Raw genomic sequence first — 23,143 nt, forward strand, 5'->3', positions numbered from 1 at the left:
GGTTAACATTAAGGGTGGAATTCAACATTGCTATTACAAACGTTGCATCTGTGCATGTATTTCAGCTCGCCAGAGGGAACAATTGCCTTCTTCCCATGTGCTGTTCTGGGGGTTCTCCTAACCTGCCCCCCCCCCCAGCCAATTTTGGGTGTGTGGGTGGAAGAGGGGGCAGGTTCCATTGTAGAAGCCCTTACGCAGGGATTCCATTGACAGGGTTTGTTAGGTGAATCCCACCCTAAGTATGGGTTATTTGAAACAAGTCAACTTGAAGCCCTGTTTCTGACATAGTTTCAACAACAACATTCTCTTTGAAATGGAAAATACATTTATAACCCCAGATGTCCTCTTTTTCCAGACTGAATGTTGTTCAAGAGTATATCAAGAACATAATGGCTTGAGAATTCAACTGGTTTGATATACATTTTCATCTAATTAAAAAACTGAATTACAGTAAGCCAGCAATGTTTTTGTAGTGCTAAAATTTAAGGTATCAAAATACATAAATCATGTTAAGCTTTTTTAAAGTCCTCTGAGAATCACATACTGGCCCATTATATAGAAGGTTTGCGACACTTCACTTTAGTGTGTGTGTGTGAAGAAGTTAACTGAAATAACTCCACTTAGTGTTTGAGAGGGAGAGAGCAATGTAATGAAATCTGTTTGCTGTGCTAGCTGTCTCCAGATTGGGCTGTAATTACACCACAGAAGGAAGAAAGGTAGCTGAGTCTCAATCTGGATCATTTATGTAAACTCAGCCTTCTTGTCAACGATGTTCTCAGATTGCAAGCATGCAAACCACAAAAATCATCTCCTATGAACAAAATAGAGACAGTGTCAGATTGCAGGCTTCTGATATACCTTGTATTCTCTCTGTAATTGGACTTTAACATCTGACACAGTAAGGTTAAAAAACTTCTCATGTAATATACATCTATTCAGGGAATGAAATCCTGTACAGAAGGGGGTAGGGGGGGGAGAAGAACGATCCTTTACTTCTTTATGGCATAGAATTGACACAGAGTTGTATGAAGAAGCATTTATTTGGCGTGAATTAAAACAAAATGTTCAGTAAATCAAGGAAAATGTAGTACCTGCGTTTGCTGAAATAAGTGGCATCTTATACAGAAGGCAAATATATTTCCCTGGAAGTTTAAAACCCCACCCACTGAACCAAATTGAAGACTATACAAACAGCACATTCAAAATTATTCTTTTCTGCAGAACGACATAAATATTACAAAGCTCTTACCATACCTGATGCGCGCTCTCAGCAACTCTTTCAAACACACAATGCATTAGGCAAAGGGTAATTTTATATGTAAATACATAACGAAACAGTGTGAGGAGACATAGCGGCATGTAGTCAGATAAAAGATTCCCTCCTTTCCCCTGCTAATTCATCGAGCTGCCCTTCATGTTGATAAATTGGTACATTAATTCTGGTTTTAAACAGCCCTCTCTCTGGCAGATTTAGAAAGCATTTCTCCCGACACCTGCAGCTTCAGGGCCCCCCTCTGTCTTCTCTAGTGCAGGAAAACCACAGGCCACCACACTGGCGCCATCCCTGGCTATGTCCAATCAATAAGGACTTATTTCCTGTCCATTTGCTGAGGTCACAGAAGCGAGTCTCATTAATTATTGCTACCAGTGCAGCCTCAAGTGTGCTTCTGGCATGACAAGTGAAAACTGTTTGACCTTTTTTCCCTAATTTTGTTTGTAGCAGTTCCGAAGGGTATATGTTAGTTTGGGAATGTGGTGAGTGGAACAGAAACACATTTTTTAAAGCCACTGACACATTTAGATGCGGAGCAATGGCAGATCTTGACGCTCTCCACTATTATCTGTTCTGCTCATTAGCGCAAACAGAAAGTGGCTCCTTTTCCCAATTGTAGATCATGAAAATCTTGTCACAGCATAAACAATGTTTTCTAAAGCAGATCTGGCCTCTGAGGGAGGGAAGCACTCCAGAGCCTCCAGTGCTCTGTTTCCATGGTAACGACATAGGTCAATAGCTGAAGTCACACCTTTGCCAGCCTTGATTGCATCTTGCAACTGTGAGAAAACACATGCACAATATCATCAGTTTTGACAGAAATAACTATATGCAGAATGCTAAGAAAACATTATGGATTCTGTATTTTCATGACCTGAGCTTCAAAGGACAGTCTCGTTAAATGACTGACAAAAAAATGGAATCCACTATTTGATGAAACAACCCTAATCAATTTAATTGTTCTTTCATTTATTGATAATTCAAGAGGCACCTTTCAAAGACTAATGTAACTGCAGCAGAAGGCTCTCAACTAGTCATGTGTACAATTCTTGCCTAATGGGAATAAGCCCAACAAATAAACTTGTACTTATAATAAATTCATTAATATGCATTTTTAACTGAATTTCATCACAAGCAAGTAGATAAATATGTGCATTTACTTTCATGTTGTGTAGACTACAGCATAGTGTATATTGTTCTGTTTATACATTGTAATTTTAATCTGGAGTATAATTTCAAAATATTAATCCACAACCCGTTTCCTTTGGAGTACCAAGAGGCAAACTGGCTGAAGAGTTCAGCCTATCTATGGGGATGACCCACCAAAGCCTGTTATTGTGCAATCTTCTTTCATAGGGGAATCAGATGGGCTTCTAGATGGTCTAATTTAGATCAGTGGGCACTGTGTGCATTAGAAAACATTTGCTATCAACAATCATAATTTCATCACTCTAGCCCTGCATAACAGAAAAGGAAAAAACAATCTACAGTTGGTACCTCGGGTTAAGAACTTAATTCGTTCTGAAGATCCGTTCTTAACCTGAAACTGTTTTTAACCTGAGGTGCCACTTTAGCTAATGGGGCCTCCCACTGCCGCCTTGCGATTTCTATTCTCATCCTGAAGCAAAGTTCTTAACCCGAGGTACTATTTCTGGGTTAGTGGACTCTGTAGCCTGAAGTGTCTGTAACCTGAGGTACCACTGTATTTCTGGATTTGTTTACAAGTATGACCAGGCCAAAAGTTAGATACATTTTAATCCCACTGATTCAACTGGAAAATGTTAAGAATGTGCTTAAATTTACTGTTGAAATAGGTGAATATAAAATGCTTAATTTCATCTGAATCATGCACTATATGAACCCTCTGCCTCACTAATGGAGAAGCGCACCATCATCTTGCACTGATGTGATTGGTTGCTTTCCCTAACCTGTCAAGATACAATGGAGGGGATATTTATTTATTATGTTTTATATCATGTCTTTCTCCAAAGAGCTCAAAGTGGCATACATGGTTCCACTCCCCTATTTTATTCTCACAGCAGTTAAATGAGTCAAGCTGAAAGACAATAATGGCCCAACGTCGCACAGTGAACTTCATGGCTTAGTAGGTATTCAAGCCCGCGTCTCCCACCCAGTCCTAGCTCAGTAGTCTACAATACACGGGTGTACTGCTGTGCATCAGGAGTTATCAGAGTATCAAGTAACACAGGCACAGGAAAACTCCGGCCCTCCAGATGTTTGGGACTACAATTCCCATCATCCCTGACCACTGGTCCTGTTAGCTAGGGATGATGGGAATTGTAGTCCCAAACATCTGGAGGGCCAGTTTGCCTATGCCTGAAGTAACATATTTAGGCCCTGTGTACTAGGTATTAAATGTACAGAATATGTGCAAATGGAGAATGTCTCACAGCTCTGTTAGTGAGGCCATGTGTCCCTTATCTACTGAAGCTTTTGCAAAACAGGCAATGCTTCTAAGTTTGTTTACACACCAGTTACCCTGAAATGACTACTGGGACAGGTTAGAAGAAGAAGATGACTCAATTATCCTGCCAGGGCTCCCCGCTACTTAACTCCTCCAACTTTAAATGAACCCCAGGGGAAATGCCCAATTTTTCACATAATGCTAAGCCAAACAATGACTTACAATGTACAAACAGAAGTGTGGGTTTCCTAAGCAAAGATTTTGTCTGTTGTGCTCCTCCTCTAGTCCTGCTACTGCTGAGCTGCTTGGAAAGTAAGCCATGGTTTGGCTCAGTGTTATGTCTGAAGCCAGGCGTGTGCTTTTTCTCCCCCAGACAAAGCATAAGCAATAAAGCAAAGAAGAAACACTGGCTATAGTTTGTGCTTTGCCTGCAAGACAAATAACACAAGACCTAGTTCAGACATAACTTTAAGTCAAACCATGGTTTAGTCTTGGGTAGCGCAGCAACAGAAGGACCAGGGGAGCAGCTGTAATCTTCACTCTGAGAATCCACACATTTGCTTGTTCATACTTAGTCATGGTTTGGCTTAGCATTATGTGTGAACTGGGTCTATGAAACCATAACTGATAATTATATGATCATTACATATGGAAGCTCTTAGAAACATTGAACACACATTCCTGTTGAAGGGTATATATAAAATTAAAAGGCAGGAAAGAAAAAATTCCTGCAAGTAAAAAAATTACTCTAAATGACATGAAAGTAACTTGAGAACTAGAAGCTGGCTGCAAGATCCATCTATTTTATGTAGGCAATTACACTTATATATAATGAATGGTTGTTCTTATCTAAACATGTAACTTAAGTGAATTAATTATGTATATTTGAGGATGAACTCAATTCTTAGCAAGGCATGGTACTTTAGTGCTCATGTCCCCATTCATAAAAAAATTATTTCCCACATTACTTAGCAGTATACTTCAGGGGAAAATAGGTTTTTATGATATGCATGTACAGTGCAACATTAATTAAGCATTTCTTTTAGAGCCAACCACACTATACTGGATGGAACAAAGTAAGTGGAGCAAGGTAAGAACAGAAACTTAATACTGCAAATGTGTGTTTGTTTTTATGCACATTTCTGATATTAGCAGGAGCTCCAATTGTGCAGCAAGCTGCTGATGTTTTGCTGAAGGTAAAAGGACATAAATTATTCTCTCAAATGGTGGACAGGTTAGAGAGATTGCTTTTAAAGAGGTGGTAGGCAATCATCACAGATGAATCCTTTAGAAATGGTCATATTCAGAAGGGAAGCTAAGGGCCAGCTACAGATCTTGTAACTCAATGTTCCTTAGAAACTTGAGATATTCTGTTCCGTAATGGCTCTCTCTAAATGTCCTTGAACTGAGATACGTTGTACTTTTATCTATTTATTTATATCCTGCCTCATTTTTAAATAACCCAAGATTGCTGACATAAGGCAGTGGAATACAATAAAAAACTAAAATCAACTAGACTAAGATAGCAGCATAAAAGTGTAATGACAGCTGTCCACTAAGTCATGACTAAAATCAAACTCCTCAAGATGCTTGCCTAAAGAGGAAAGTGAGAAAATTGTTTGCCAGAGAGAGCAAAGAGGTGTTCCATGTACTGCTTGCATCGGCCCCACCCACCACAAGCTCATATTGCCCACTACTGTCAGCCCCACACAGGTGACCCACAAGGAAATGCAACCCTCACAGAAAAAGAGATCCCTCACCCCTGCTCTGAGGCCCAATTCCTCATTTCACGTAGCCTTTCTGCAACTCTGCATGGTCAGTAACTATTCTGGGGGTTCCCTTATTTGCTGCATAGAATATATTTTCCATTTCTGAATGTAATTTTTTTCAAACTTGTGAGGTGGGGGTAGTGATTCCTATCAAAGTGTTTAGGAGGTTTTGAAGAGAATTTCAGAGCACTGCTGAGGAAGGCCTTCTGATTCTCTTTAGGTTCCACCACAGAGGATACTTCAAGCAGGGGCTCCTGTAGTATTTACCCAAACTGTGAAAAGGACAGCAAAGACGAACAGCTAGTTCTCCTTCCCTTTGCAAATCTATTCCTCCCCGCCCCATCACAACTTTCACTCATCAGCACTATTTCATTTAGCGCTGCAAAGCATTTTCCCATTACCATACCTGAATACCTGAATCACCAGGTCAAATATATTCCAGCCTTGGCACCTATGAAACTCAGCAAAGCAAACCCCACACAGGAACAATCTATCAAATGCACTCACTGCATTCCAGCCATCCACAGCTCCCCATGCAACCACTTCACACTCCATACATAAAACCCCACAGCCCAAGCATCCCAGTAAGTCTCCCTGCTCCTACTGGGAATTCCCTGTCTCACTCACAACCTGCTTTTCACTTTCTATACATAAAACTGGCTGTCCTTTTCTTACAAGGCATCCTATATTTAACCTCATAACTTGCTAAAAAAAGAGAAGAAGAAAACTTAAATTGATTTGTGGTCAAGGAACTAACTAATGCATTAAGTGTTTGCCATGTTATGTACTGGATTTTCTAAATTTGTTTTCTCCTGTGAGGAACCATCTACTATGCTAAGTGCTGATATTTAGACTACCAAAATGTTACCTTGAGATACAGCCAATACATTTTGTAGCTAAGAGGTTTACTTTCCCCCATTACTGTTGGAATGCTTCATAATTAGTTGCTATAGATCAGATTGGTGTTTACGGCTCTACACATTCAACTTTCTTCTTTTTAAATGGCAGCTGGACAGTCATTAATTTTAACTGCTATATTTTATCTATTTTTTGGGGTATACTATGATGCCGTTCTTCATGGCAACACATAGAACTGCACTGATATTCTAACCTGATGAGTCTTCAAGCAACCTAACTTTTGTATTATAATGCAAAGTTCCTGAGCAAATTATACCCACTATCTTCACATTGCTCACAAGATGCGAAACTAGAAAATTTAAATGCTAAAGAAGGAAGTTTCAGTAAGATTGGGTTTTTTCTTAAAAATATATGACGGTGCCAATCAGAAAAATATATTAATCTCTTCGTATAAAACTCTCATAGCAATACATTTTTTTATAAAAAAAACATTGTTCCATATACAGAGGGTTATACTGATGTACATAATTCTGTGATACCCAAAAGGCCTTTCAGGAGGGTGCTTAGATAAGCCATCTGCTACATTGGCTGCACAAGTTATAGTGTTTATCATCTGGCAGCTCAGATGCAGATAACTATATTATGGAATATAAAGATCTGACTCCTCAAAAGAATGGTTTTGGAATAGGCTTTTTAGATATCAAAAAGGCTATTGATGTTTGTTATTATCAAATATCTGCCTTCAGTAGTCACCTGCACAAATGCTTCCCTGATTTGAATTATGCAAGGAACTCGTTTTTAGCTTTACAATAAATTATAGCAGCATGTATGAGATTAGCAGCATGAAACCAGTCAAGACACACAAAACTAGGTTGCAGTGCTCTGTGAAGAATAATCTTGCTTTGCCTTTCCCAAGCAAGTCAAAACAGAGAGATTGACTGCTATTCTAGTCCCCAAACAATGCCTTGCCAATACAAAATAGACATTTGCGACATACACCCCAGGCATACAGTGGTGATTTTTGTTGTTGTTAGGAGGCTTTTTTTGAGTGGGAGGGCTACATTGTGGTGTGAGGAATGTGCTAACTACAGTGCAAAATTTTAAATGACGGAAGGAGGGATATATGGCAGAGTCTGAGAGATCTGGACTCTAGTTGGGACTCTAGCAAAAGTCACACAAGCATGCACACAAGAATTATTAGCTGTTTCCTTAAATATGACTATATCCAGCTGTGCTGTCCCTTCTGATGTCTTATCAGGAGAAAGTATCAACAGGAGCTGCTGCAGTGGACATTCTCTTCTTCAAAGGAGGAATTTCTAGCACTGATCCAAATTCACATGCATCTAACCCAAATGGTCCTCTTCTAATGCTTCTTTAGTCACTGAGTACTGAGGGAAATGAATTTTCCCCCTCTCTGGAACAAGTCATCTATAATCATCATACTGGATCAATAATTTGTCTGCGTGTGATAGACTGATTAACTACTTGTGAGCAAATGACTGTAGTAGCTGAAATGGGCATTTTGAAATAATGGAATACTGGGATGGGGGTACTATTTTAGAATACAAGCACTTATTGGCAACACTGGCATCATATTTTGTATGCATATACCAGCATTTATTGTATCATAATTGCAGTGGGCTACTATGCAAGACCATTTTTTTTGGTTGAAAAGCAGGATGAAAATAATTAACAAATAAAATAAAGGAAATGATGAGATCTACTCCATCATGCATAAGATGTTACTGGGCCAACTAAACACTGCATACACATGCACAGACTTGACTAAAGCCATTTTATCGAGAGAGAGAGAGAGAGAGAGAGAGAGAGAGATGGAACTTCTAAAAATAAGGCATGGTTTTTAAGCATTTACTTACCTTTGTATAGTCTATTAAGTTTCCTTTAACTTGAGCCTGAAACAACACAAGGATAAAAGTTAAAATCTGTTTTATTGTCTAAGGTATTATAATTCTAAGACCGCATGCTTCAAAATTTGTGTCATTGTCTATGAGATTATAATTCTGAGACTGCAGATTTCAAACTAAACAATGGAAAACAAACATATTTCATCTAAAATAAGACACACAGATGGGCTATCGAAGGCAGTTGCAGAGAGAATGCCAAGCGCACCAGTGAACTGGTTCAATCAACTGTTATTCATTCAGCCTTTCTCAACCAGGTACTCTTCAGTTTTTTTAGACCATTTTGGCCACTGGCTATGCTTGCTGGGGCTGAGGGAACTTATAGTCCACGACGTCTGGAGGGCACCAGGCTGGGGATACCTGTATTGACTGAACTGTTTCCTGTGCCTGTGAGAAAAGGGCTTCTCTGTGATGACTGTGTGGAAAGATTATAAGGAACTAAGTCTGCAGTCATAACCCTGCTTAGTTGGGAGTAAGCTGCACTGAATTCAATAAAGCATACACTGACCAAAGAACGTATTCATTAGAATAGATGGATTTGTATCAAGATAGCAGCTTGAGAAGGGATAACAATCACAACATCAGAGAGCATATCAAAGCTAGTAGGCCTAAAATTAGTCCATCCAGCTGTGCTTTGAGTTGTAATCATATATGCATGAGCAGTTCCTTCCCTCTGCCTTCTCTTTGCTCTGTGCTTAGAAGTAATTAGTTGTTGAAAAACTAAAACTGTTATTTTATTTGTTTTAGTGACAGATAATGCTTGCATGTTTTAATAAAATCCCTACAGAATACAAAGCAGAGCAGTGTCAGGCTCAGCGGTGTCTAATACTACGAATTTTGATAATCTTGTTCCCTTAAGTGTCATAGTATTTTTATTGTAATCTTCATTTCTTGGTACCAACACTTTATTTTTATTGAATTTAAGTTGTAAATACACAGAAGCAGAATAATATTTTCATTTTATGCATGTTGGTTTGGTACCCATATGTTGGACGAATACACAGACACTTATGCCACATTCACTTGTATCACTGAATGGCAAAATCCGATGTTATACTAAAAACACAGTTTAGTGTGACAGGAACAAGAAAAACCTATGTGTTCCCCACCTCTCCTAGGCATGGCTGTGTAAAAGTTTGAAAGCTTTTGCTTCCCACTGTGCTTAACAATGATTTGACATTTTGTCTGAACTAACAAACTATGATTAATGCTAACTATGGTTTGGGACTCATTCCAAACAAACCATAGTTTAACACTAAGAAGTTTGTTGGTCTGGGCAAAGCAACAACTGTGGTTAAACACAAACAGAAGCTAAAGCTTTTGAACTTCTTGTGGCTCCAGCAGAAGAAAAGAGAGATTCACATGAGCTAGAGACTCATCCCTCTTGTGCTAAGCAAATGATGACTAAATAAGACTAAATATATGAACAGTGCTATTTGCCTACCTCTTCAATCTGCTTAATCCATGCTTCTCTTCCAATGAGATCTTGATGCAAAACTACAGGAGCAGAATTTAAACTGAAGGCCACAGAATCATTAGAACTTTCATTCAAAAATGGCTGGATGTCGACATTTAGCTGTAAGAAGGAGGATCAAAATAGTTTGTAAAATAAAAGTAGTTCTTCACAGCTAATCCACTTCATCAGTGACTGACATCCCACGTATGTGCAGAGTCTTATATATATTTTGTATGCTTGGCCATACAAAAATCCTTCAACCAACACACACTATTAAGGATTTATCAGGCTATTCCTGCCCCGTTGGTTCAAATCCAATTAATATTACCAGAGTCTCCAACTACAGTACAGTTTTTTAAGCATATTGGAAGATTCTGTGTCTGTGCATGTGCATACAAATGCCCTATACTGTGGGAACTCTGTCAGAGCGTGCCAAACCACCACAAGTGTGTGCCAAATTCAGCACTTTACTTTCCCAATAGGAGCTAACAGAAATTATTTGATAATAAGGGAGAAAGAAGTACAACTGCAGATACCAGAGTTAGGGGTTTAAGACTGCTCCCTGACTCTGGTAACCCAACCATTAAGAATGTGGCCTGCTCCTATGTGCACAACCCTACCCTGAGTTGTTTCTTGGTCATGCTTGTGACCTAGCTTTTTACAATGCAATGAAAGGAAAAATGACACACTACTGGTGCAAAACTCGGGCATGCTTAAATCCCAGTGAAATCAACAGAACATGCATTCAATAGTAGAATTAGCTCTTCAGGGTTCTTTCAGTGTGCACCATTAAAATCAGTTCAGCTGGCTGGCACACACAAGAAATTGGGACTTCTGTGTGATGTCCCCAGAACTGTGAAACTTCCTGTTGACTTGTTCCTTGCCCCACCTGTACAGGTGCTTAGGCAAGCGTGGAATACTTTCCTCTTCAGTGCTACCTTTAACTGAGGCTGTAATTAGTTTGGGTGTTATGCAGCAATTTCTTAATTATTCTGAGCCCCCTCTTCTCCCCTGCATGCTGTTCTCCTTACCATCCCCCTCCCTAGCCAATTTCAGGAGGTAGGGAATGCAGGCACAGAATTGGGGGGGGGGAGCCCTATTGTATACATGGATGTCCACTGATGGGGGCTGGTTAAGTGAATAGCTTTTATGCCTACAATTTATGTGTGTGTGTGTGTGTATATATATATATATAGCAGCAGCAACCAAAACCTGCACCTGCTGACTACAAAGCTACGACAGAAAGAAAAGATATGTATGGTTCTTGTTTATTATATCAGCTTTTCAGCTACTGCAGTAAAAGGAAGGGCATACCTTATGACTCATAGACATGTGCTTTCCATACTTAAATGCCATATTCTGGATCCTTGCATCATGTTTTGCCAATTCCATTGCAGCTTGGCAGCTTTTTGCCAGCAAGGCACTATGGGATAGGAAAACTTGCTCCTTCCACGTTGATATCCCAATGTCATCTGTGAGACCATTTCCCTAGAAATGCAAGAAAGAGTGAGTAGAATATGCTCCAAATCGAGGTATTATTAAACACAACAGTGAAACCATCTACTCTACATGAGACCTTCATATGGCAGGTGAAGCAGTACATTCTGCAGTCATCTTCCATCTTAAGAAGTTGATGGAAATTATAGAAACCAAAAGATTTGAACAACTTTTAGCTTTTATATTATCTATGCACATGCTATTGGTGCCCATTATTAACTGAATATATTTTCTTTCACAACCGATTCCATTTAACCCACAAACCAAATGTGATTTCTTTATATATCTGTATATTTGAATTATAAAGTCATTGTATTTTAACCACCAGCAACTAATTACCAACCTGCTAATCTAAGTTTATGTAATGAAATGAACGTTTTACCCAACAGCAACATAAAAATTAAAAGCAAACGATTTGCAAAAGTGACTCTGGAACTATGACTGTGAAAAAGCAGCCGTGGAGGCAGGGAGTTAAGAGGAGAAGTGGTGAGTGGAGGAAGGATTAAGCAACTATCTTCTCAGTGACTCTCCTCTTGCAATCCTTTGTTTTCCAGAGGAGAAGGAATTGCTGGAGCTTCAAGACACAGAAATTAGGCTGCCTTAATTTCATTGGCCCACCAGCTTCTTAAAAAAGCAAGTCTCTAGCCCTGCTAGAATGGGATGCAGGTGGCGCTGTGGGTTAAACCACAGAGCCTAGGACTTGCCGATCAGAAGGTTGGTGGTTAGAATTCCCGTGACGGGGTGAGCTCCCGTTGTTCGGTCCCTGCTCCTGCCAACCTAGCAGTTCAAAAGCATGTCAAAGTGCAAGTAGAAAAATAGGTACCACTCCGGCGGGAAGGTAAACAGCGTTTCTGTGCGCTGCTCTGGTTCGCCAGAAGCGGCTTAGTCATGCTAGCCACATGAACCAGAAGCTGTACACTGGCTCCCTCAGCCAATAAAGCGAGATGAGCGCCACAACCCCAGAGTCGGTCACGACTGGACCTATTTTTCAGGGGTCCCTTTATCTTTACCTTTTAGGCCTGCTTGAAAGAAAGTTATGGGGCAAAATGTGCAGATACATTCAAAGCAACTGCTGTGTAATGAGAGTAGTGTTGCTACCTTGTCTATTTTCCAGGTACTAAGGAATGCTCCTGACAGGAACAGCACTAGTGTGTGCATGCCCATGTGGGGGTGGCGGGTAGGAGAAAGAGATCTCCATAATCAGGACCAGCAAATCAAAGCTGTCTTCCCAGCATAGCATAAACATAAATTTGTCAGGAGTGGTTTTCTTTCTAATTTTGCATTATGCCATGCTCCCCATGGCAGCCACCCCCATCCATTTTGTGAACCAAAGAATTCTCCTTTTTTGTGGAGGGAGGAACTTTACGTAAGATAGCACCATAGTCCTTTTGTGACTTGTCTTCCTTGTCTCTTAGCCACCTTGAAGAGGATAAGAAATTTAAGGCTGTAACATGGATAAACAGCTACAAGGTTACTAAAACCTAGGATGCATTTTGTCATTGCCTTGAGGTTGAACCAGAAGGTGGATTTTAAAAATCCAAACAAAAAAAGAGATTGTAGAAAAAGACCTATGTCATCTAAACAATCCTGTTCCTGTCAATTTCTTCAATTAAATTACTTAGAAACAAGTAAGAACTAAATCTGCATGACACCATAATTTTCTAGCAAGGTATTATCTGTCATGAAATTGGTAACAAATGAAATAAAATCCCTCCATTCAGCTCTAATCTTCCTCCCTTGTGGCTATTGCCAAGGAGTGCTGGGTTGCAAGGGAGGAGATAATATGAGACTGATGGGAAAAGTAGTACAATTCTGCAAAGCCAACTTACTGAACATTGTATCAAAATTCATTGCTTTCAAATACACCATTAACTTGCATGAAGGAGGCGGGGAGGAAGAGGGGGGGGGGGAGAGAGAGAAGAAGGCAAGAGAAACCACATGTTTATAGCTATATATGTGATGACAAAATCAAGATGAAAACTTCAGCTATGTCTCATCTGACAGTTGTGTTTACTAAAACATTTGTTTTGCAAATTTCCTGGATTTCCAGAATGACAAGGAGAGATAAGAAAAGGCACCCAAACAACAAGTCCAGTTATTTGGCCACTGTCATTCTATTCAAAATAAGCTCCAAAGATGAAATGTTGAAGAACTGGTGACTGCATTTGGGACCAAACTTCCTCAGATTAAAAGAAGAAGAAAAAAAAGCTAAAAGCATGATGGACAATTAACATGATAGCCAGCTCAGAAATGTGATTTAGTATTATTCCACTTAAATTCCACTAAATCCCAGCCCTCATTAATGCAGAGATAAGAAGCATAAAATTAGTATATATATATAAAAATCTACAAAGGAACCTGACAGGGATGGGTTGAAGGGAGCTCACTGGTTCTCAAGCGAGGTACACATTTATTTTCAATTTCTACATTTATATCTATGCTATGACTTATTTGGGCAACCTAAGCAAGGCCAGCAGACTAAATAGGAGCAATCTGCAGTTTTATTGAAAGGCTGTGGCTTCCAAAATACAAAGAACAATGGGTGCAAATCTACCAAGCACAGCTTCATTCAGAACAAATCATTTCAATGGGGTTCATGCCTACGTAGCCCCTCTCTCTAGTGGAATGTATATTTTCACATGATGCCACATTTGGTCAAACACCTGCACCAGTGCATCAGTCTGGAATGCCAGCACAAGGGCAATACTAGCACAGCAGTTGGGACGCTCTATCCTGAGAATCCTTTGCTAACAAAGGCAATTTTAAGTTTGTGCCACAAGTTTATATGACTTGATTTTTTCAAATGATAAGTAGCAATGATAATACACAACACAAATAATTTGCTCTGTGTTTCATCTTAATTCTTTTGGTGAGGTTTGTGAAATTAAAAACTAGCAACAGATTTGGGAACCGCAGTTATAACAACGTCTGTATGCTTCAGTTTTTAAAACAGCCTACTGGAGTAAAAGGCCATTCATCCCAAATGCCATTGCTGGGTATGGAACACTCACACACCTCAGCCTGGGGAGGCAATGATAAGGTTCTGTCAACAGAGACCTGTGCATGCACACACATACAAGAGCTTGAAGCCACTTTCTCTCAGTGAAATCTTACACCAGTGTTTGTTGCAAGAGAGATTTAGACAGGTGGGGCAAACAACTTGAGTGAAGATGCTGATCTATGCGATCAGCACCCTTCCTCTTTGCAAAGTGATAGCTGGTTGTAAAAGACCAATGTGATTAGTCAGTCTGAATGATTGCTTAATTCATGCATGTACACACCCAGCTGTGGGACCGCACATGAGGAAGCGGCGTGACTGGAATAATTTATAATGGATGGTGCTACTTTCCAGTGCTGGCCTATGCAAAACCTACTCATAATCTGCAGAGACCTCTTACAGAGTACTATATGGATTCTAAGCACATTATTTAGAAATAAATTCCATTGGAAATTCTTTCTACAAAATGCATTTAGAAATGGAGAGCATGGCTGACTTTTCCCGGAATCCATGTTAAGTATAGTGCGGCAACTCTGACATTTCAGAGTTACATTATCAAACCACATACCTATTTGAAAGAGAAAGAAAGAAAGAAAGAAAGAAAGAAAGAAAGAAAGAAAGAAAGGAAGGAAGGAAGGGAGGGAGGGAAGGGAGGGAGGGAAGGGAGGGAGGGAAGGAAGGAAGGGAAGGAAGGGAGGAAGGAAGGAAGGAAGGAAAGAGAAAGAGAAAGAGAAAGAGAGAGAGAGAGAGAGAGAGAGAGAGAGAGAGAGAAAGAGAAAGAGAAGAGAAGAGAAGAGAAGAGAAGAGAAGAGAAGAGAAGAGAAGAGAAGAAAAGAAAAGAAAAGAAAAGAAAAGAAAAGAAAAGAAAAGAAAAGAAAAGAAAAGATATCCCAACTGGGGTGGGGAACTCACGGGGTACATTTTTGGCTACCAAGAAGAATTTTTAAAAGGTGGCAGTATGATGGCAAAGAGCATGAAAGAGCATTCTAAAATATAATCTAAATATATGTTTAAGTCATAGCCATCATGGTCTCATTCGGATTAAATATTGGAACAAGGGTTTAGAAGAGGTGTGGGGAACCTGCAGCCTGTGGGCCAGGAGGGTCACTCCACCAAACTTTTCCGCATACCACCATCAGCTGGTGAGCTCACTGCTGACACACCAAACTACTCCCATTTGCAAAGAGGTTTCAGACACCCTCATCCCATATGAGCCTCAAACAGGGATGTATAGGATATCTGAAAGCATTCGACTGGGAAGGGAAGAAAAAAGCTGCCCTTTGAAAGCACTGCCTACATACAGGACTTTTCCCTTTTATAAAAGGCTTGCTTACACACACACACACACACACACACACACACACTTGAGCCATAGGAGCATGGGGTCTGTTGAAAACTGTTTGCAAGCAGCAAAAGTCTTTCCACACCTCTCTGCACCTGCTTTGAAGACCCAGCAATTGGAACTTCAATGTGTGATGTCAATTGATTGGCAGGTGGATAGCCTCACCCACTTGTCAAATTTGCCAGGAAGTGGAGAGAGAAGCATCTGGCCCAATGGCCAGATAAGGTTTCCCTCCCCTTGTTTAGGACCTGGGAGCAGGGAAGGGTGGAGTGGCTCCTCCTGCCTCTATTTCTCAACTTCTATTTAACTCCTTTACTTGGTTTTGTGATGCGTTACTGCTGCTAAGCCTACTTAAAATAAATCTAGGTATGCTGCTAAGATCACTTGGATATCCCTGATTAAAACCCACAGCTTACTCATGATCCTTAATCATGGCTTGCAATACTTGCCAACAATTCACAACAGTTAGTTACTGTCAGCTAGAGATAACTTTAAATATTTACGTATCCCAGTTTCATGTGCCTTCATAATCCCAACCCAACTATCTTAATTTATCCCAGTGAAATGCAACTACTGGGACTCATATGCAAATATATTATTCTCTTCAAGGCTACAGAGAAAAAGGTACAATTCTTCAAGGACTTCAAAATGATCATAGAATCATAGAGTTGGAAGAGACCACAAGGGCCATCGAGTCCAACCCCCTGCCAAGCAGGAAACACCATCAGAGCACTCCTGACATATGGTTGTCAAGCCTCTGCTTAAAGACCTCCAAAGAAGGAGACTCCACCACACTCCTTAGCAGCAAATTCCACTGTCGAACAGCTCTTACTGTCAGGAAGTTCTTCCTAATGTTTAGGTGGAATCTTCTTTCTTGTAGTTTGGAGCCATTACTCCGTGTCCGCTTCTCTGGAGCAGCAGAAAACAACCTTTCTCCCTCCATCCTTTTATATATTTGAACATGGCTATCATATCACCCCTTAACCTCCTCTTCTCCAGGCTAAACATGCCCAGCTCCCTTAGCCGATAAGCATGATAAGCATGGACTGCTATATTCCTACATTTTAATTCTGATAAACTGCAGTGTGTTGCATGTACCACTTGGCACTATAAACATCAGTTAAATCTAAATCAGAACAATGCACAGACTTAAAAAAATTGCCATTTGGATCACTCACTGTTTCAGCTATAAGTGAGATGATTCAACAATCTTTATTTTCCCATCTGGGTAGGAAAGAAGCCAATAAAATTATGAGTCTTCAGCAGCAACAACAGTTACCCTGCAAGCATCTTGCATGTGATTGATGTCTCACTTAGCAGATGTCTTACTGCTTGTTGAACATGACAGGACATATTTTATTGGTCTATTAATACATGCCTTTGATGTTTGTGATGAAAAGGGGCTAGAGTAAATGGGTCCATAAAACACACCCTGGAGTGCCTTAATCCTTTTATTTTACTCAAATTCCAGAGAAAACCATTTTTAAATTAAAAGAGGGACCTGTCCGTCCATTGCAGAATGCACCTTAAAGAGCAGAATATACCCAAGGGAGGGAGGTAAATGAAATGAGAGTAAATTGTTTCCTTGCTACAATGTTATTTAGGGATGTACTTCAGTTCAGATGTGCCTTCCCTTAAGGATCACATGCTCATTGCTTCTTGAACTCCGTCATTAGAAGCACTCCATCACCCCATCGTCCTCCTCCTTTGTCTTTCTTGCAAGGGGATTGGAGCACAACTGAAACTATCGTCTTATTGGGCCTTCAGAAGAATCCGAAACCAGGTGAAAAAGCAGCCAGGGCTATTTGGGAGCATGGCCACTATGACAAAGAAACACTGATGACTAAAAAGAAATAGGGACACCCTGAAGCCACACCTGATGCAGCTGTTTCCAGGCAGGGCTAGCCTTGCATTTCAAAAGTCTTCCAGTAGCCATGAGCTGGCCAGTAATTCCATGCAGGCAAGTGGGCAGGTGGAGGAGGGACGGATCTCTCCATCCCTTCCATGGCAGCCTACTTGGTTTCCATGCTAGCCGTGGAGGAAGAAAAGTCCCTTCCTCTGTGACCAGCATAAAAATGAAGCAAGCTGGCAGAGGAAGGATGGATTGCTCGCTCTCTCCTCTGCCAGTCTGCTTGATAGATAGTTTTTCTTTTTTAGTAGCGTGTTAACATGCTAGCGGTCTGCATTTCCATGCTGGCTGCAGAATTGGGGGCAGGGGCCTTCATTTGCAGTCAGCATAGACACAGAAGCTACTAGGCTCTTAGCAGGCTAGTCATACATTTTGCAGGCTAGTGACTTCTGTGAGCTTATCTACAAGCCTTGACTATATATTTTTTTTTTCAGGCTGTAAGTGGGAGAATTGAATTTTGCAGTTCTCCCCACAAAATACATAATACAAAATACAGGAGATAACATACTATTACATTTGGAAAAGAATTCAAATACTTGATTCACCTACCTACTACCTGAAATGGTACAACCCAATAACTGAAATATCATGAGGAGTTTCTAATTTAATTCAGTTTGTTCTGTCAGACTCACACACCACCTTTTTTAAAGTGGGAGGGAAAGAGTGATTTATGCACACACTGAGTTTTGTAATTATAGGAACTTACGTTTTCCAAGTTTGAATTTTCATAATATATCCCTTGTATTAATTCACCAATGGCACTTGACATGATCTCTACCACCTGAAAGGGAAAAAAAGAAATAATTGTTTTAAGTGGGTTGATTAATTACAGATATGCTAGAGTGCACCAAACTGAAAGAGCAAAGGAAACATTAATAAAAGAGAATCTCTAAGTTGGAGCCTTGTGCTTAGCATTTCCTCTTCCCACTACATTTCAAGTTAATGTAAACAAAAGCAAAATAATATATATTTTAAAGTATAAATTAAATAAGCTGCCAGTTATGTACACATTGCAAGATCCTCTGGAAATTGTTACAAACTCAAAAATTTATACCCACTGCAAAAAAGTCAAAGAGTCCATAAACAGTTCTTTATTATTCATTTTCATGCATTGGAAACATACTGTAGTTGTATTAAGTGTCTGCCCTGAGGGTCAACAGCAACACATGTATTGAAACTTTCACCAACATGCAGCTGTTCATATGATATTTAGAAAACTATTATCTTTAGGGTTCTCAGTTGTTCACATTAAAAATCTGAATCAAATCCAAAATTAAAAAACCAGCCATAGTCTCACTGGAACTACTGGAACTCCCTTAACTGGAACAATATACCAGAATTTACTGTAATATATTCAATGCAGGCGTATCAAGTAGGCACACCTTAAGGCTATCCTGCCTGCTCACAGGTTTACTCTCTTCGGTGATTAATTTCCTATGTATATAGAGCTGTATCAGATTCCCCATCTCCCTTTCCTAAAATTTAGTCCATTTGTTATTGAATTAAAAAGATTTAGTTTCAGTTTTTATCATTCTTGTAACTGAAGACAGCATGGCCAACAATAAAGTCCCCAAAAGCAACACAAATAAACCCCTTAACATTCTTGGTAATCCTTCTTATTGTTTTATTTGCAAACCTCCACCAGCCTTACTATATTTAGACGGCAATCCTATGTACATTTGTCTGGGAGTTAGCATTATGGAACAGAATGGGATTTACTTCCAAGTAAGCATGCACAGATTGCACTCTTGGCCTCTTGCACAAACCTATGTACACACTTAGGCAAACGGTACCAATTAAATCCTTTTCTTAAAAAAGAAGACGCCTAGGAACTAATTTGTAAGGCCTATTTTAAAACAGCCTTGTTTGGGGAGGGGAAAAAATAGCCTTGCCTGTTCAGTAATCAGATACTTAAAGAAATATTGTAGCAATATGAGCTGCAGGGGAACTGAAAGGACAATGATCCTACAGTGTTAACCCAGATGTGTTGAGTTATTTAAGTGGGGAACAGAGAAAATGAGGGGCATTTTTTGGGAAGGTATCAGATAAGCCTTATGCCCAAATCCAGGAGGATTGTGTATCGCCAATAGGTCTATGAAAGCCTGTAACCAAATGCTCAGTGTCAGATTGTATTACGGTTTATACAAGCAACATCTCAAGATTTCTCTGATGGCTGGGACACATAATACAGATCAATCACTCACTAAAAAATATTATGGTTTGTGAAACGGTTGGAGCCCAGAGACATGGCAGTAATACGAAGAAGAAGAATTTACAAAGACACTGAGTCCTACCTCTAAATGTCAAAGTGATAGTATGAGCTTTAACAATGCATCTAGCTGTGAATAGCCAGAACTTCCTCCCCCCTCTCAAAACACACATCCAACCTTCTCTGAAACTCTAGACAAGACACAACTCAGCAAAAGATCCTTTACTTCTTATACACACATATAAGGAAGTGGCAGGTTTTCACTAATTTCAAGGTAATTATTTCTTGAAGAATCATATTTTTTCTGTAAACATATATAAAACACCAAAATCAACACTATATGAAATTCCTAGGCACACAATATACTAAACTGTGCAATTACTTATTACACCCTAAGAGCACTTCTTTTCATCTGCAATGAATCTTTCTTGCAATAAAGCTACTGTTTATACATCCATAGAGTACGAGTCTATAAAAAGTTTCACATAAATACAATTGTGTTTTGCCCCTTTACAATCACCCTCTAAAGTTTATCTTCTCAGCAGCCTTGTTTAATGGTCACTAACGTTCTACTGCAATTATAACATTTAATCCTGGTTTAGGGATCAGGAGTGGACCACAGGTCCCTATGTTCACAGACCCTTCATTCAGGCACACGTTTCAACCTCTGTCTCTCACTCCTGTTTCAGCATGGCATTATATAATCACTAGCCTTCACCAATGAGAAATCTGATGCTCTCCTAACTCTAATTCAAAACAGTGGTCCACAGTTGGCATGGGGCAATTGCAGAAAATGCCTGCTTTCATGGCCTTCGCACTATGATATACTGTAGGGTGCAGGACCACAAGCAGATTTCCCCCAAATGATCGAAGTGATTTTACAGGTCTACAAAGGGGCAGAAGAACTTGAGCATGGTCTGGTCACTGATCAACAACCAGTTCAGCTCCCATTTCAGCTCAGGTGTAGCATGTGTGCATCCAGGTGTTCCACTCCTGTGGGCCACAACACCAGCTGCACCTTCTGAACCAATCCCAAAGGAATGCCAACATAATATTATGCCTGCACTGTGCCCTGCTGAGTCTATGGCTGAAGTGATATTTGAACTGAGGACCCAGAGCTCGTACTTTTGGTTACTGTACTACACAAGGTCATATATTTCTTTCCCTCTCCACTTCCCCAACCATCACCAGTGCTCCAAGTTTAGAAAGATGCTTCTGAAATCTGAAATATTCAGAGTATAGTAAGTTACTTAATCAGAACTTTACATCTACTAGATAAAGGTTATATAAAATATGAAAAATGCTACCTTCTCAATATTATTCATAGCATGATTAAGGTGCCAGGTAGTCTAGTGGTTTTGGCTTTGTGTTTTCGCCTGGGTTTAATTCCCAGTCATGGCAAATCAGTTCAGGGAGGAGCTAAAGCTAAAGGTCTCGGATTCAATCCCTGGCATCTTCAGGTAGGTCTGGGAAAGACTCCTGTCTGAAATCCTGGAGAGTCTACTGCAATTCAGTGTGTAGACAATACCAACGGTCTGGCTCAATATAAGGCATTGTTTCTTAGGTATACAGCAGGGATTTTCAATCTTTGAACTTCAGACACTTGCTCTCCGAGGTGTGATTGTGGTTAATTTCTGCACATTAGGTTTTTAGGATCTGCACCATTTGTGCAAAGTGCTGCCCAGGTGAATTGGACCTGTGTTGCTCTGCATGAAAAGCTCAGTTCAGATCACGCCCAACACTGCCCTGTAGCTGCAAATATTAAACAATGATTCAGAGTGGTAGGCAAGCTTTCTTTCATGGAGCCTGTCCATCATTTATTTTTTCATTGAGGATCACACCCCAGAAAAAAATTATGAGAAAAATCCAGGTTTTCTTGGAGCACAATTTGAAAACCACTGTTGGAGGACTATGCAAATTTTTTGGGGCCCAGAATTATCAGTCAAGTACATAGACTGAATATTGCCATCATAGCAGGACAGTTAGACTAATATAACACCATATTTATGTTGCATTGCCAATCTAGTAACAACTGTCTATAAAGATGGGGGTGGGGAGAAATTATCTGAGCAACATTAGCAGAATATAGCTTTGGAATACAAGAATAGGCATCTTACAGCTAAAGAAGGGAAAAAACCAGATCTCTGCAATATTTCAATAGCTATTGTATATTTTTCTCTAAGCATCACTGAGATTCAGGCTGTGTAAATTATCATTTTTGCTATTGTCTCAGTTGGGATCATCTGGGCGACTCAAATAATTTCCATTTTCTTCTCCTTGTCCAGCCCCTCTCTCACACACCGCATCTAACTGTTTGGACAAAATAGTTACATCAAGCAATGAATGCAGCCAACCAAACTGTGAGCAGCCATCTTAAAGGCTGCAAGTACTTGAAGAATAAATAGCTTTTAAAAGCCTGAACAGGACAGGAGGGAGACAACATGCTGGTATGATGGAGCACTTGCACTCCTTAAATAATCTGAAAAAAGTTAGCATTATATGGAGAGCAAAAAAAGATACTCTGTGTTCATATGTCACAGAACGAAGAGTTTGAAATAACAAGGGAAACTCGAGAAAGCAGTGGATTGAGGCAAAAGTGTCCTGGGGAATTTCTTTTTAACTGAAGAGAAATAAAGGAAAAATGTTACAAGGGATGAACAAGAAAACTGCTTGTGCTGGACTCCCAAGTTCCAGATAGACTTGCTAGCTGAAAGCACACTTCACATTTCCAACTAACAATCTATTTGTTTGAAAGAGAGATGTTTTAAAAGCAGAATTAAGTTCTCTGTGATCATGCCTAAAAGTCAATTCACCATTAAGATAGAACTTGCTGGGTTTTGGGGAAATGCTATTAGATACCAGTAATTTGACGATGACAACAAGAACAACAACAGTGTGAAGCTGCTTTAAAGGGTCTCATTCAAGTTGCCTTCTCAAGTTGCCAATAACTTTGCCTCCTTGCTTCTTAAGGATATGTTTTCCTTTACTCTCCTAACCCACTGCTTCAGCAAGGGTGGGAAACTGCAGCCACCTGAGTCTCTCTGAACTCTGGTCTCTCCCAAGTCACAGCCTGTACTGGCCCAGCTTCACACCCACCATGAGTATTTTTGCCTGACTAGAATGTATCCTTGAACACTGGTAATGCCTATTGCTTCTCTGGATGGAGGGCAAAGAGGGGTGTGTGAGTGTGTGTAGAAGGCTACTGAAACAAATACAGCATTTACATCCATTGCTCTTCCCACATGCCACGCACCGCTGGCATGAGACCCTTGGAAGGTTGCACAGAAGAGAATGAGGTCCTTCAGCTGCAAAAGGTTCCCCACCCCAGGCTTAAAGCTTTGTCACACACTACTTTTTATTCCTCGGCTGCCTGTCCAAAGGGAATTGCCTCTATAAGACCAGATTAAAAATATTTTTGTAAATAAAGAATAAATGCACTTAATAGAAAAGCACAAGTACCCCCTAGCGCAGAAACTTGCAATTTG

General features: G+C 40.0%; 1 protein-coding gene and 1 long non-coding RNA gene across 4 annotated transcripts in view; one reads left to right on the top strand and one right to left on the bottom strand.

The window, feature by feature from the left end:
• Positions 1–8,195, top strand: part of LOC309339392 — an 18,237-nt gene extending 10,042 nt beyond the window's left edge. For both annotated transcript variants that reach the window (XR_014155290.1, XR_014155291.1), the window contains exons 3-4: positions 356–450; positions 4,745–8,195. This is a non-coding gene — a long non-coding RNA (uncharacterized lncRNA). The remainder of the gene's footprint in view (positions 1–355; positions 451–4,744) is intronic.
• Positions 1,022–23,143, bottom strand: part of PDSS2 (decaprenyl diphosphate synthase subunit 2) — a 69,998-nt gene continuing 47,876 nt past the window's right edge. Inside the window, exons 4-8 of one of the 2 annotated variants that reach the window (XM_081857295.1) lie at positions 18,156–18,230; positions 11,018–11,191; positions 9,692–9,823; positions 8,203–8,238; positions 1,022–2,052 (exon numbers count right to left, since the gene is read on the bottom strand). In XM_081857295.1, coding sequence (XP_081713421.1) covers positions 1,894–2,052; positions 8,203–8,238; positions 9,692–9,823; positions 11,018–11,191; positions 18,156–18,230 — 576 coding nt within the window. In that variant the 3' untranslated portion in view covers positions 1,022–1,893. The remainder of the gene's footprint in view (positions 2,053–8,202; positions 8,239–9,691; positions 9,824–11,017; positions 11,192–18,155; positions 18,231–23,143) is intronic. The other variant, XM_081857296.1, reaches the window with a different exon arrangement.

This window comes from Podarcis erhardii, assembly GCF_964252035.2.
Source record: "Podarcis erhardii genome assembly, chromosome: 3".
In the NCBI taxonomy this organism is placed as follows: domain Eukaryota; kingdom Metazoa; phylum Chordata; class Lepidosauria; order Squamata; family Lacertidae; genus Podarcis; species Podarcis erhardii.